Source organism: Rattus rattus, chromosome 9 (genome assembly GCF_011064425.1).
Source record: "Rattus rattus isolate New Zealand chromosome 9, Rrattus_CSIRO_v1, whole genome shotgun sequence".
Taxonomy (NCBI): Eukaryota; Metazoa; Chordata; class Mammalia; order Rodentia; family Muridae; genus Rattus; species Rattus rattus.
Window position 1 is genome coordinate 67,966,982 of NC_046162.1, and position 14,942 is coordinate 67,981,923.

General features: G+C 50.3%; 1 protein-coding gene across 4 annotated transcripts; it reads left to right on the top strand.

Annotated features, from left to right (window-relative positions):
• Window positions 1-5,997: 5,997 nt before the first annotated feature.
• Wbp2 (WW domain binding protein 2) lies at window positions 5,998-14,481 on the top strand. 4 transcript variants are annotated; one of them, XM_032913125.1, is made up of 8 exons: window positions 5,998-6,127; window positions 9,363-9,471; window positions 10,613-10,748; window positions 11,665-11,757; window positions 12,277-12,411; window positions 12,631-12,759; window positions 13,211-13,287; window positions 13,399-14,481. In XM_032913125.1, exons 1-8 carry the CDS (start codon window positions 6,069-6,071, stop codon window positions 13,450-13,452), a joined length of 792 nt encoding a protein of 263 aa, XP_032769016.1. In that variant the 5' UTR covers window positions 5,998-6,068; the 3' UTR covers window positions 13,453-14,481. The 4 variants fall into 4 exon arrangements, with proteins under 4 accessions (XP_032769016.1, XP_032769017.1, XP_032769019.1 ...); XM_032913126.1 differs by having other exon boundaries at window positions 6,019-6,127; window positions 12,634-12,759; XM_032913128.1 differs by lacking the exon at window positions 12,277-12,411 and having other exon boundaries at window positions 6,045-6,127; window positions 12,634-12,759.
• The last annotated feature ends 461 nt before the right edge of the window (window positions 14,482-14,942 follow it).

A 14,942-nucleotide genomic window follows, 5' to 3' on the forward strand; every position in this document is an offset into this window, starting at 1 on the left:
GCACAGATGAACAAAAAGAAAGATATCTGACTTCTTGTAGGTTGATGTGGATACGCAGGTGAGGGCTGGCACAAGTTAGATCAAGGCCATGATTGGACAGTGAAAGAATAAGGCGGGGACAAAGCTTTTGTAAGGCGGGAGAGAAGGAAAAGGAAGGAGAATCAAGATGGAGATGGAGAAGGATGACCCAGATCCGGGTGGTCCTAATTGCCAAAGTAGCTGGGATGGTTATCTGTAGGCAAGTTTATCTTACCTAGGTGGGCGGTTTATATCCTCATCAATTGCTTGTAAGTTTATTGTGTGGATGTATTGTGGATTGAGAATTTAACATGTAAATCTAATAGCTAAATTACAAGTTTCTGGAACTTTGATTTGCTGGGCTAAAGAGGACAGTGTGTGAATGAAATGGCCGAGAGGTGTTTGGAGCGTGCGGATCTGGTTCTGTTGCCTGCGTGGCAGAGTAGCACCCAGAGTGAGCGGATCTGGCTAACTGGAACTGATAGAAAACATTCATATTTCATTTTTACCGCAGTGAATTCTGAACAGGGTGTGGCCTGTATTCTCAGCAGTCAGGAGGCTGATTTGAGTTTAAGGATAGGATAGGCTAAACAGTGAGGACTCCAGTTCAAGGCCAGCCTAGTCTACAAGTGAGTTCCAGGACAGCAAGGGCTCCACAGAGAAACCCTATCTCAAAAAACAATTGTCCTACCCCCAAGGTATGGTGGCAGCATACCTTCATAGCAGCAGGAGGCAGCTATGAAGAAGGATCTCACTGAGTTCGAGGCCAGCCTGGTCTACATAGTGAGTTCCAGAACATCCAGGATAACACAGAGAGACCCAAAGAACAATGACGACGACAAAAAAAAAAAAAAAAAACAACAACACACACACAGAGACACACAGACACACAGACACAGACACAGACACAGACACACACACACACACACACACACACACACACACACACACCAAGCCTGGGACCCACACTATGGAAACTATAGAAAACTAGCCCCCAGAATTGGTCCTCTGGCCTCTACCTACACTATATGGTACCATACACACAAATTTAGAAGGAATAAAAATTACAAATGCCACGCGTGACGGGGAGGTCCTTTTATGAGTGCTCTGGGACCGGGGGCTGCTTCTTCTCCTCAGTCTTTCCAGGTGGGTGTTGCTCCCCCAGCTCGACTTGTAAAGCAAACACAGTGGCCCACACCTACAGTCACAGCTACTCTAGCAGCCAAGGCACGAGGACCACTTAAATCTAGGAGTTTGAAGCAAGGCCATTTGGATAGTTGTTTATTGTGTGTGTGTGTGGGGGGGTGGTTTACACCATTGGAGACATCCTTGAAGTCCTGGTCCCTCACTGAAAAGCTCAGCTCACAATACCTCTTCTCCTCTCTCTCCCTCTCTGTCACCTTGCTCCTTTTCCTCCTTGAGCCCTCTCCAGTTCTGTTTTGTCTTGTTTTAAAGATTTATTATATATGAACACGCTGTAGCTGTCTTCAGACACACCAGAAGAGGGCACTGGATTCCATTACAGATGGTTGTGAGTCACCGTGTGGTTACTGGGACTTGAACTCAGGACCTCTAGAAGAACAACCGGTGTTCATAACCACTGAGCCATCTCAGTGTTTTAATTTAATTTAATTGTTTTGTTTTAATGTGTCACATGGCCATCTGTTTCTCTAGAACTCTCCCCAAGTTAGTCATGTTAGCTTATAAAGCTTGCTATCTCTAACAGCCCAACTTCCTCACCATAACACTTCCCGTCAGGAGGTCCCAGTGCGGCTTTGTGAATGTCTCTGTTCAAAGAAGGGAGCTGTATTTCTAACATTGTATAAACTTGAGGAACACAGAGCCAGGTTCCGCCTCTAACTCCCGCTTGGGAAAGAGTGGGCTGGACACGAGTCCCATCCTTTCACAGGCATATTCTTGCAGAAACATGGCTGAGTGGGTTTCCCCTTCCTTTTGCAGTTTATTATTAAATTTAAAGTTGGATGCTTGCTCTCTTTCTGTTGCCCAGGCTACTTGAAGTTCATGATCCCCCGAAGGCTCACAAACCTGGTTAATATTTAAAGATATGAGGCCATAGGTTATAAGCAGGGCTGAAGCGATGGTCAGGTGCTAAGAGCACAGACCGCTTTTCCGGAAGACTCAAGTGTGATTCCCAGCACCGGCCTCGGGCAGTTCACAGCTGCGGACCGAACGCCTCAGCCTCCTCAGACCCATGGCTTCCTCTACACATCCTCAGACGTGTCAGCACGTGCCTTTAGTTCCAGTACTTGAGAGGCAGAACAAGCATAAATCTGTAAATTCAGGGGTTGGGGATTTAGCTCAGTGGTAGAGCGCTTGCCTAGCAAACGCAAGGCCCTGGGTTCAGTCCCCAGCTCCAAAAAAAAAAAAAAAAAAAAAATCTGTAAATTCAAAGGCAGCCTGGCTGGCTGGGCAGTGGTGGTGCACACACTTTAATCCCAGCACTCCGGAGGCAGAGGCAGGTAGACCTTTGAACCTGAGTTCAAAGCCAGCCTGGTCTACAGAGTGAGTTCCAGAGCAAGTCCCAAAATGAACCAGATCACAAAGAAACACACACACACACTCTCTCTCTCTCTCTCCCTCTCTCTCTCCCTCTCGCTCTCTCTTTTTCTTTCTCTCTCTCTCTCTCTCTCTCTCTCTCTCTCTCTCTCTCTCTCAATTCACCAACAAAAAAAAAAAAAAAAAAAGAAGAACTACAGGGCCGCACGTGGAAGTCTAGTACGACTACTGGCAGGCTGGTAAGGGTGCGGCTAAGCTCTGCTTACGTGGGCCAGGCCTCGAGATGTGACACTAGGAGAGGCCCGGCTGAGCGTCCTAAGGCAGTCCCTCACTCATGCTACCAGGAGAGGGAGACTTCTAGGAAGAATGGAGCCTGCAGACCTAGTCAGTGGCGAGCTTCCAGGGACATCAGATAGCGTGGAAGGTAGTGGCAAGGTAGGATGTCATGGCAGGTGCTTGCAGGCGGATTAAGGAACCAGAAGAGTTGTCGAATGTGTTTAGTTATGTGAGGCTTACGCTGGAGTCTGGAGAACGAGAAGCTCCCGTGAATCACAACTTGAGAAAGCCGCTAAGAACACAGAATTACAGAAAAGCATTGCCTGCAACGTGGGGCATTCGGCAAACAGGCCTTTGGGTCAAGGCTGTGGCTAGGTAGGGTTTACTGTGTTCAGTGAGAAGTCACTCCTGCTAATGTCTAACTACAGTCTCGTTACCCGCCAGTCATTTCCTTTTTTCATGGCTATCCACTAATGTGAACTTAATTTCTTGGTACACACACAACAAAAAAAAAAAAAAATTAAAAAGGTGCATGCATGTGGCCTTTCAATGCTTCTGAACTTCTAACTACAACCCTTTTCTCAGAAACCACTAGTTTTTTGTAGACTTGTGGACACCATCAAGTAATAGAGTTGGGTTTTTCTGTTCACTTGCAGAATCCAAAGTTATGTGAGGAATAAACTGGCAACGAAGCTGTAAAGTCTAAAAAAAGAAAAAATTTCTAATTAAAACATTCTTAAGAGGAAGTTGAAATAAAGCAGAAACACCTGTGCCATCCTAGCCATAGGCTCTCCTATCTACAGAGAACAGAAGTGTCGATCAGGAAACACCGCTCTGGCCAGACCAATCCAACAATCCACTCAAGGAAGCAGGCCTGCGGCTTTACTGAGTCAAGCGGTTGGAAACTGGCCCAGACAAAGCTGCCCACAAATTGTCTGCCCGTGGTAACGTTCAGGTCAAGAGGCAAAACCAGAGTCTTCTGTGAATCTCAACCCCTGCAAGGTATTATCAGAAACATGCTCCTTCCAAGAGACGCGGGTCCTTCCGAGAGACGTGGGTCCTGAGATGAGACCTGCACCTGTCCTGTGAGCAAAGTACATGCACAGTCACACGCACATACATGCACACACATACACACATACACACACATATACACACAACACATACACACACTCACACACACATATACACACACACATTCATACACACACACACCACATATACATACACGCACACACATACACATACATACACACATACATACACACAACACATACACATATATACACACAACACATATACACACATATACATACACACATATACACAATACATACACACACACACACATACACACACACACACACATACACGCACACACATAGCCTATTCATGAGTGTAGGTACCCAAAGAGGCCAGAACAAGGTATCAGACTGCTGCCTGGAGTGGAGTTACAGACCATTGTGAACCCCCTGATTAGGGTGCCAGGAAGTGCTGAGACTAAAGGCGGTGCCACCGGATCCGGCTATTGATTTTCCTCCACTGTGTTTGCTGTTGTTTCATCTTCGTGAGACAGAGCGGCTGGATGGTTTGGAGTTGAATACAGACAAGGAGCAGCGGTCCTCTGACCTCCGAGTCCTGATTGATTCATTACACTCATCTTGGATTATGCCCTTTAGAAAAATGCTGGGGCTATAGGGGCATAGTCCAGCTGAGCACAGTGCTTTGCACGATATGCAGGGATACTGGAGTCAACCGATCATCATGACTTTGTAAGGTCAGGTTTGGTAGCATACGCCTCTAATCTCGGGAATGGTGGAGCCAGAAGACACGAGCTAGCCTCAGCTACATAGCTGGTAACTAGCCAACAATACCTACAGGAGATCCTGTATATTAGATAGATGATAGACAGACAGACAGACAGACAGACAGACAGGTAGATCTATCCAATCATGGTGGCACAAGTCTGTTCTGAAGCCGGAGGACCAGGAATTCAAGGCCAGCCTCAACTACAAAACAACTTAGAGGTGCAGATGGGCTACAAGTGACTCCTTCTCAAAAACCAACCAAAAAAATATCTGTAGCCATTTGAATTTTATTAGAGTGTACCTAGCAAAAACCAAAGAGTACAGAAGTGTCCCTTGCACTGTGAGTTAATAATGTACCCACCATTTCCCAGAACTGTATCTTACTCTGTAGCTGAGGCTGGTCTGGAAATCATTATGCAGCCAAAGTTGGCCTCAAATTTGTGGTAATAGTCCAGGATGTAGGGCACCACGCTGTCTGCTTCAAACCAAACACTGATCTCCTAAGGTTAAGGATAGGGATATGTTAAGATGCCACCCAGACATGAGTTATCCCAACCCTCGCCAGCCCTGCGAAAGATTCATCTAGAGATGAAGCTGAAACGAGTCAGTGGTATTTTCAAAGCCCTACCTGGCTGTTTGCATCGTACTTTATCGTTCCATTCAATTATTCCAGGTCTTGTTTAAACAGTGCTGTTTAATTCCGGCATCAGGACCCACTAGCTAGTTCAGTGCAGGAAGCAGCGCCACCGTGAGGCAGCAGGCGACAGGTGCTGGGCGGGGAAGAGGGTGAGGAGCGGACCACTCGTCCCCAGAAGTTCACACAATCCGACTCGCAGGGTCTGGGTCTGAGTCGATTAAAGCGACATATTTTCCTCGGGCTCTGCCAGTCCACTCTACAAGGGATTGCCTCTCGCACTGCTCTATAAGTTTGCAACGACTACCCAAGTGTAAGCACGAACTACTCTTGACAGTTGCAGAAATGAAGGCGGCTGGTTAAGTGACTTTTACGTGTACTATACACCGAGTCATCACATCTAAGTTACATTTCTTCTACTGAGTTTGCTTAACACGAAGAGTCCGGGATGACAGAGGCGTACAGATGTTTAAGTAGTTTTGTAAATATAATCTCGAGCCTGGCCCTTAGTATTAAAAAAAAGACTACAAGTTCCAGAATGCACTCGTCACTAAACGCAAGGAGAGGCCGCGTTTGCAAGACCACGGCCTGCTGGGAATTGTAGTTGACTGCTTGTTTGTGATGCAGGTGCAACTTGGGGGAGGGGAAGAGGGAGTAAACTCTCCCCACGTGACAGTCCAGATCAGGTGGTTGGTCAGCTTACGCGGACGAGCTATGATTGGCTGACTGTAATACGAACGACGCCACTAGAGGCGGGCCAAAGACCAGCGCAAGCGCAGGGCGTTGCGAATCTCGGGACCCCTGTGGGAGAGACTATGGCGCTCAACAAGAATCACTCAGAGGGCGGCGGAGTGATCGTCAACAACACTGAGAGGTGAAAACACGGCGGAAGGATCCTGGAGGCTCGAAGGGGGGGTGTCGCACTCTGTGTGGTGGGCGGTGGGATATGGTGGGGAAGGAAATTGATGGAGCGCTGGGGGTGGGGGGGGAAGGGGTGGTAACGGCCGGAGGCGGGGCTGGAGGGAGTGGGTGGGTCGTGGGGGAGGGCCGGGGTGCTGATCAGCTGGGGTGCTGGGTGGGGGGGGGGCAGCAGAATGGTGTCAGGGTTTGTTTGGGAAGATGAGTGAGGCCCTCGGATGATTTCTTGAACCCCTTCCAAACGAAGTCTTAAAAACGTAGTGGCTGTTTATTAGGCGTTTACGACGTCTTTACTGTGCTGCGTCTGTTCTACTTCAGATAATACACAATCGCTTGCCGCAGTAACTTTTACGGGTAGGGCAAGTGAGGCCTAGTGAGGATAAATAACATGACTTAGACCATAGTGCTGTGAGTAACAGATGGGAATTGAAGGAAGGTAACTTGGCCCCAAAGTCAATAGGCTTAAAACAACTCCTGTACGGTTTTCTCGTATATTCCAGAACTTCTCAGGTTCCAAAAGAACGGCTGAGGCCCTCGAGGTGGAACTAAATGTCTGTCAACTACTTAATCCAGTGACCCTTGTAAAGGCTTGTCTCTTGCCTTGTTTTCTTGAATTCTCAATGGCCTCTGTCAGTTCCCAGAACAAAGGTCTCCCAACTTTAAGATTCCTTTTTCTCCACCCTTCCCTGAACTGCTGGACTTCTCTTGTTCCTTGTTCCTTGAAAATCGGACTCTCCTGACTTGCACTCTGCGGGCTTGAATTAACTTCTTCAGGGCCAAGGGAGACATGATGGAGGTCAGAGCCACACCCAGTGTAGACAAGCGCCCGTCTTGGGACCTGTCACCTGGGAAGCTTGATGAGTCGGAGGAGAAGGTGTGCAGTGACGCAGCCAGGTTCCGCTGACTTCGTGTGCATAGGTCTTGGGAAGGGGCCGGCCAGCGCATGTTCCTGCTGACCATTTTAACCTGAGCTGCCCCCTGTACTTACTGCACCAAGAAAGAGTATTTGGGACGGGAGGAGACAGAAGAATGAAACCATATGAACTCGGACGTTTTTATCCTGTAATCTGAGAAACCTTACATTGTTCTCTGGTGTACTCTGTCCAGTACCTTGTCTGAGCCAAGTACTCTGATGCCATTTAATGACTGTCCCCACCTCTACCAGTCTCTCTGGTTTTTGAGGTATGGTTTCATTCCTGTAGCCCAGGTTGGTTGAATTTGAGGCAATCCTCCTACCTCAGGCTTTTGAGGAGTTCAGGCCTGTGCTGCCACAAACCAGGGCTATTTAGTTTCAGTATTTGGGAGTGATACCATTTTTTGTTTGTTTGTTTTTCCGAGACAGTGTTTCTTTGTGTAATAGAGCCCTGGCTGTCCTGGACTCACTTTGTAGTCCAGGCTGGCCTTGAACTCAGAGATTCACCTGCCTCTGCCTCCTGATTGCTGGGATTAAAGGCATGTGCTACCATGCTGGGAATTTTTTGTCTCTTAAACTGAGTCTTACCTAGGTGGCATCTACCCTCCTGAGAGTCAGCACCTGGTTCATAGGTTGTTGCTACCAGTAGGGCTCAAAGCAATAGCTTCAGTCACACTTGTGAAACATGTGGCGGCAACGATTGAAATTTAATTATACACTCAGACTTTGGAATTTAGTAAACATGAGTTTTTAATTCACAAACCACTGATAGAGGTAAAGTTGTGAACTTGCTGGGAGGAGGTGATAATAGGCCTTTAGTCCCAGCATTCAAGAGGCAGAGGCAGACAGATCTCTGTGAGCTCAAGGCCAGCCTGGTCTGCAGAGTGAGTTCTAGGACAGCTAGGGCAACATAGAGAAACCCTGTCTCAAAAAAGAAAAAGAAGGGGTTGGGGATTTAGCTCAGTGGTAGTGGTAGAGCGCTTGCCTAGGAAGCACAAGGCCCTGAGTTCGGTCCCCAGCTCCAAAAAAAAGAAACAAAAAAAAAAAAAAAAAGAAAGAAAGAAAAAGAAAAAAAAGCTGTGACTCTTTCTAGAGAATTGAGTGCATGCGAGAGACACACACACCTACCTCAAGGGCTTTGTGTGCAGAAGTTTCTGCCAATCCAGCTAGAGAAGCTTGGATTAGGGGCTAGAGAGCTGGCTCAGCAGTTAGGAACACTTCCTGTTCTCCCAGAGAACCCAAGTTCAGGTCCCAGCATCCATATGGGACAGCTCAGAACCACCTGTAACTGCAGCTTCAGGGGATCCAATGCAAGTACAGAGTCATGTCTTTAACCAACCTTCCTTTCTTCCTTCCTTCCTTCCTTCCTAGAACCTAGAGCCTGACCGTACTAGATAATACTGAGCTATATCCCCAAGTCCCATTAGACTGTTTACATATTAGGTTTTGTTTTAAAGATGTATTTATTTATTTATATGAGTACACTGTAGCTATCTTCAGACACACCAGAAGAGGGCATCAGATCCCATTACAGATGGTTGTGAGCCACCATGTGGTTGCTGGGATTTGAACTCAGGACCTCTGGAAGAGCATTCAGTGCTCTTAACCACTGAGCCATCTCTCCAGCCCACATATTAGGTTTTTATTTGTTTGGTTTGAAGCTGTTTTTCTCTGTAGCTTTGGCTATCCTGGGACTCACTCTGTAGACCAGGCTGGCCTCAAACTCATAGACCCACCTGTCTGTGCCTCCTGAGTGCTGATTAAAGTTGGGCCACCACTGCCCAGCATAGATTAAGTTTTGCAAACACTAACAAAAGATCTCTGTCTGGCACTGAGTGGGTGGAGTGCTCTCACACATGCACACCCTAGGCTCCAGCCTTAGCACCTCAGGAAACCAGCATGGTGGTACAAGGCTATAATCCCGGCAGCTTGGGAGGTGGAGGCCCGAGGAACTTAGCAAGCTCAAGACCAGCCTGAGCTATGTAAAACCCTGATCCAGACACCCCCAGCCAGAACCCCACTCACAGGACTCAGGAGCAAACTAAAGCCAAACCCAGGTGATCTAATCCAGCCACAGAGGGGAAGGTGGTTGTCTCGCCTGGTCACACGGGGCTGTTGAAATCGCAGGTGGGGAGAGTCGTAGACCTGGCTTGTTCCTCTCGATGGCTGTGTCGATGGTTTCATCACAGCTCCTGATGAGACACTGTTCTGAGTGACTGTCTCGTCTAGAGTAACTGATAGTGGCCCCTTTGTTTTTGTTTTGTTTTTTTCTTCACAGCATCTTAATGTCCTATGATCATGTGGAACTTACATTCAATGACATGAAGAATGTACCAGAGGCCTTCAAAGGGACCAAGAAAGGCACCGTCTACCTAACTCCATACCGGGTAAGTTGTATAGCAGGACAGTTGGGTTAGAGGGTCATGTGTGTGTCTGCTTCAGTCTTGTGACACCAGTGGCCTCTGACTCCTGGGGACTGTTAGTGCCTTGCTTGGTCTGTTTCTCTGTCACACGATCCTGGATTCTAGAACCACGAGCCCTTTGTGCTGCTTTCCTGACTTGGGCCATGCAGATTCCACAAAAATCTCTTTGGGGTAGGTTACAGCTGCCGGGATGACTTGGCTGGAGTAGCCCTCGAGACTCATGCACAGTCAGAGAGATGAACGTGGTAAACAGGATGTCGTAGCAGGGCCCCAACCTCCAGGCTGGGCAGAGAGCCCAGCAGAGCCCTGCAGAGTGAGTGGTGCCAGGCTGCAGAATCAGCCTCATTTGAGAGTGAGCCCTGTGGGCTCTGAGTAATAAAGTGACTCAAGAAAGGGGCTGTGCTTGTGGCTTCCCCAGGTGAGGAGTGAAGATGGCTGGAACGTGCACAGGGACGTGCACATTTTCATGATGGCCCCTCTCACAACATGCCCACCTCTGGGGCATTCACATCCTCCATTAGCTTGAGTGTCTGCTGGTTTGTACCTACAAAGTGGAAGGAGAGAACTGACCTCTGACCTCCATATGTGCACTGTGGCATGTGCACACCAACCCTCACAAATACAACATAAATAAACGTAATTAGGAAGAAAGGAAACCCAGGGATTTTCCAGGTATGGGACAGGAAAGTTATGTGGCTGTCAGGCAAAGTGTGACCTACAGGAAGTCACAAGGATCCCTTCTCCTGGACCCTTAAGCTGCTCCATTCTGTATGAGCACAGGCTCTGCCACCCCCAGCCTCCGTCAGCTCTGCCTGCACCTCGTGCGTAGCACAGGAGCCAGGCTCCTCCTGTGTGCCCCACACCGCCAGCCTGTGTCGGGAGGGAGCCCGTGCGGCGTCCTCACTCACTGGGACCTGCAGGTCCCTCGTGTGCACGCCTCAGTCTGCTGTCTCCAGGCTGCCCTTGGGAGGAGCCACGTGTCTGCCAGTGGGCTGCACTCCCTCCTCCGATGCCAGGAAGAGACCGAGCACATAGAGAGTGTCCGGGACGAGCGGCGGGGCTGCCTGTGCTCTGGCTCTGACGGCCTGGTCTCTGCTCCACACAGGTCATCTTTCTGTCCAAGGGCAAGGACGCCATGCGGTCCTTCATGATGCCCTTCTACCTGATGAAGGACTGTGAGGTCAAGCAGCCAGTGTTTGGTGCCAACTTCATTAAGGGGACAGTGAAAGCTGAAGCAGGAGGTAGGTGACAAGCTCAGCATCTCTGGCTGCCACCTGGAAATAGCTGTTTCAGATTCCTTGCCTAAGCCTTCTACTTCCTAGCCGAGAACTTTTTTTTAAGATTTATTTATTTACCATGTATATAGTGCTCTGCACTGCAGAAGAGGTCATCAGATCCCATTACAGATGGCTGGGAGCCACCATGTGGTTGCTGGGAATTGAACTTGGGGCCTCTGGAAGAGCAGTCAGTGCTCTTAACCACTGGGCCATCTTTCCAGCCCCTAGCTGTGAACTAACTTCTGATACCCAGGCTAATGGTTACCAAGAGCTGGGAAGTTCAGAAAGTGAGCCCAAGAGAGAAATTAAAACTAAAGGTGCGGGTTGGGAACTTAGCCCAGTGGTAGAGCACTTGCCTAGCAAGCGCAAGGCCAAGCCTAAAGGTGCTTCTTTTTACCTAGGGAGGGCCCGGGTTTTAGGTTTGGAAGTTTTGTTCTATTCCTGGGAGGAGCCTTCCATGGGGCCTGGCCTTGTGGCGACTCCAGACTCCATAGGGTTCTGTGTGAGCCTTACTCTGGGCTACAGGGGCCATGTTTTGTCTTGAGGCCCCTTACCAGGAGAGTTCTACCCCCGAACCTTGATGTCAGTTACCAGGAGAGCTGTCGCGTGCTTTGTCAGGTGGAGAGAGGCCTCCCCACCTCCCCCTCGCTCTTGGCTCTACAATCAACTCTATGGTCTTGGTGCTGGGAGTGGAGAAAGTCCTGCTGAGAGGATGAGACCCCCAAGCAGGAGCCGGGCCAGTCGGCAGCTCGGGGTGTTATGTGGGCTCTGGGGAGGAGCCCTCCAGACAGGCCTCACCGTTGACGATGACCAGGAGAGAACAAGCCATCTCTGCCCTGAACCTGTCTCCTTCTCACTCTGACCGTTTTGCCCTTCTCAGGTGGTTGGGAAGGCTCTGCCTCCTACAAGCTGACCTTCACAGCAGGGGGTGCCATTGAGTTTGGGCAGCGGATGCTCCAGGTGGCATCTCAAGGTATCCAAGCCCTTGGAAGCCAGGGCCAAGGACACATCAAACATGGGTTTTTTGTTTGTCCTTTTATTTTGTATCATAAGCACCAGGAGGTAAATACCTGGACCCAGCTGACAGGACTGGGAAGTTTGGGGAAAGAAACCTGTAATTACCCTCTGTGGGCTTCCTCTGCCCAGAGCAGGCACGCAACATTCTGGCAGAATGTTTGGACTGAAAAACAAACAAAAAACCCAGCTACTAAACTACCATCCAGCCGCCATTGTAAATCACCCAGTGCTCATTCTTCATTACCCCCCTCCCCCAGCACAGCTCTCCCTCGCTTCCTCTGACGCCCGTCCTTGACCCCACCATGTTGCCCTTTGGCCTTTTTTTTCCCACCCTCCCCTCACCACATGGTGACCTAGGCAGACCCCTTGGGGTGGGCAGTGGAATGGTGGTAGGGCACATCTGTGGGCACAGTCCTGGGGCCCATCAGTCCCTGGAGCAGGTGACACTCATGTCTCTCTCCCCTTGTACTTATAGCCTCCAGAGGTGAAGTCCCCAATGGAGCCTATGGGTACCCTTACATGCCCAGCGGGGCCTATGTCTTTCCCCCACCAGTCGCCAATGGAATGTACCCCTGCCCTCCTGGCTACCCCTATCCACCGCCCCCACCCGGTGAGTGTGTCCTCTGCTGCCCAGACTCAGCCTCTGCACCCACCCACTAACCATACCTTCAAGCTGCCGAGGGGAGATGTGCCTTTCATGCTTTAGGCCTAACAGACACTGGAGAGTTTAGAGGGCATCTCAAGGAACTAGATAGGACAGCCACTCTAGATGTAGCCTTATGAGGGACCCAAGTAGGCCGCTCACTGTCTCTGTCGCTCTCTTCCCAAGCAGAGTTCTACCCTGGGCCTCCTATGATGGACGGGGCCATGGGATATGTACAGCCCCCACCACCACCCTATCCTGGGCCCATGGAGCCTCCCGTCGTCAGCGGCCCCAGTGCCCCCCCTACTCCTGCAGGTGAGGCCCCCTCAGCTTCTAGCTGTCCTTCAGGGCCAGCCCTCTCCTCCCCAAAATCTTACAGAGAACTCCACACAATGGCTGGAGACTACTGACCCTCGAGTGACGAAGGGCCTGGGTTACAGACCACCCAAGGGCACCAACAAGCGGTAGCCTGGTGGTGAAGAGCTATATTCCAAGGGCTGGGTGTGGTTCAGTGAGCACTTGCCTGAATAGGGTGGTCTAGGTTCTATCCCAGGTGCCACAGAACACAAATCCAAAGGTACAATGAGATGAGGCCTCTGCAGTTCCTTGGCTTGTGGTGGCTTCTTGGCTTGTGGTGACCTTTTTGGACCCAGACGGTCACCCTCTGTGCCTTGGTGTTCTCATCTACAAATGATCCTAGGAACTCAGGTGAGGGTGAGGAGAGGCTTACTGCTTGTTGCCGTCTCCTGTGTGTTTGTGTTCACAGCTGAGGCCAAGGCTGCAGAAGCCGCTGCCAGCGCCTATTACAACCCGGGCAACCCACACAATGTCTACATGCCCACGGTGAGTTGGCAGGAGACTGCCTTCTCAGTCACGCAGGCTGGGAGCTGGTGTTGGAAGCGAGCACAGAGAGTCCTACGATGTCTCATGGGAGCTTTGTGCTTTTTTCTCTAGAGCCAGCCACCACCACCACCCTACTACCCCCCAGAAGACAAGAAGACCCAGTAGACCCTGCCCACCTCCTGCCTCTTACCTGAAGACCCCTTCCTGGGCCTCCCATGGAGCTGCATCTGGGATTCCAGGAGGCCAGGGAAGGCCCTGTTCTTCCCCAGGCCTAAGTATAAAGTTAGCCGGAGCTAGCCCTGATAGAAAGGTGGAACTCCTGGCCTCTGAGAGGCATGTCCCAGCTTCCCACCCTAGCTCAGCTCACAGCGCTGTTCTACCCAGCCTCCCTTTAACCATCTCTGGAGCTCACAGAAGCACGGGGTAACCCCTTGTTCCTCATGATAGTGGACACACACATACACACACACACACACACACACACACACACACACACACACACACACAGAGGGACTCTCTGGCCACTCCTCTACTGCTGTCCAGCCCCTTGAGCCTGGTGACCATTGTTCTTCATCTCTTGGGCTCATAAGACCAGCCGTGTCTCCCACAGGCCCTGCCCAGTCATGTTCACATTCCTTCCCCTTCCTTCCCCCCTGGCGTGTGCCTGGCCCTGGAAGGCCGCTGTCCCAGCAGTCACACTCATCCGCCTCCCTTGTTCTTTCTGTTGCTTCCAGGGATTTTACCCGGAGCTTCCAGTGGCTGGCATCAGAAGCAAAGCCACTGTGGCAGAGAGGAAGCCCCTCTGCCCCTCTGCCCCTCTGCCCCTCTGCCCCTCTGCTAGTGTTTCTGGGGATTATTCACTCTCCTTTTCCCTTCACAAGGGCCTTCTCTGCAGGGGCGATAGAGAATGCATGTCTGCCCCATTGGGCCTTTTGGTCTGGGATTCCTCCAACCACATGACCTATACCCCGAGCCCGCCTCTCCGTGCGCTTCGCCCCCTGGATGCACTAAGAGTTGCTCTCGTTTGTTCCTGGTCTGGATGCAAAACAAGGAGATGGTTATTTAAAGAGAATTCCTATTTATTTGACCCAAAAAGTCCAGTTAATATATTAATGTGAAATAAACCCTGTTTGCACCTTGATTTGTTTGCTACAACTGTGAAATAGTAAAAAAAAATGAAGTGACTGGATGCTCTCTTGACTCCTGTGTGGTGACCAGGGTGAGGTCTTGCGGAGGCGTGGCTGCTGGGGGCGGAGCTAGAAGCCAGCTTCCTCCTCACTGAGTCTAAGAGTGTGTGCGTGTGGCTCCCAGTCTCCTTAACAGAGGCACCGCACCTGTCTGGGATGGTGCGTGTGCCACACACTGCCAGCGGGGGACAGGAGCGAGGCCTGTGTCCCATCTGCTGCTTCCAATCCCCTCCTGAGCAAGGCGTGCCAGGACTAATGTGAGGGAGAGTTGCTGGGCTGGCTACCATGGTGTGTGCCTCCATGCTGCCTTACCTAAAGAAGAGACCGTGGAATAAAGCAAAGTCTTTAGCCGGACCTGTACCCCGCACCCCGCTCGAAGTGAGCCAAAGAGCTGTGGGAGATTCCAGTGCTGCAGTGTCCTCTCCTGACCAAAATGCTTCCATGTGCAAAGGCTGCTCCAAGGCCTTG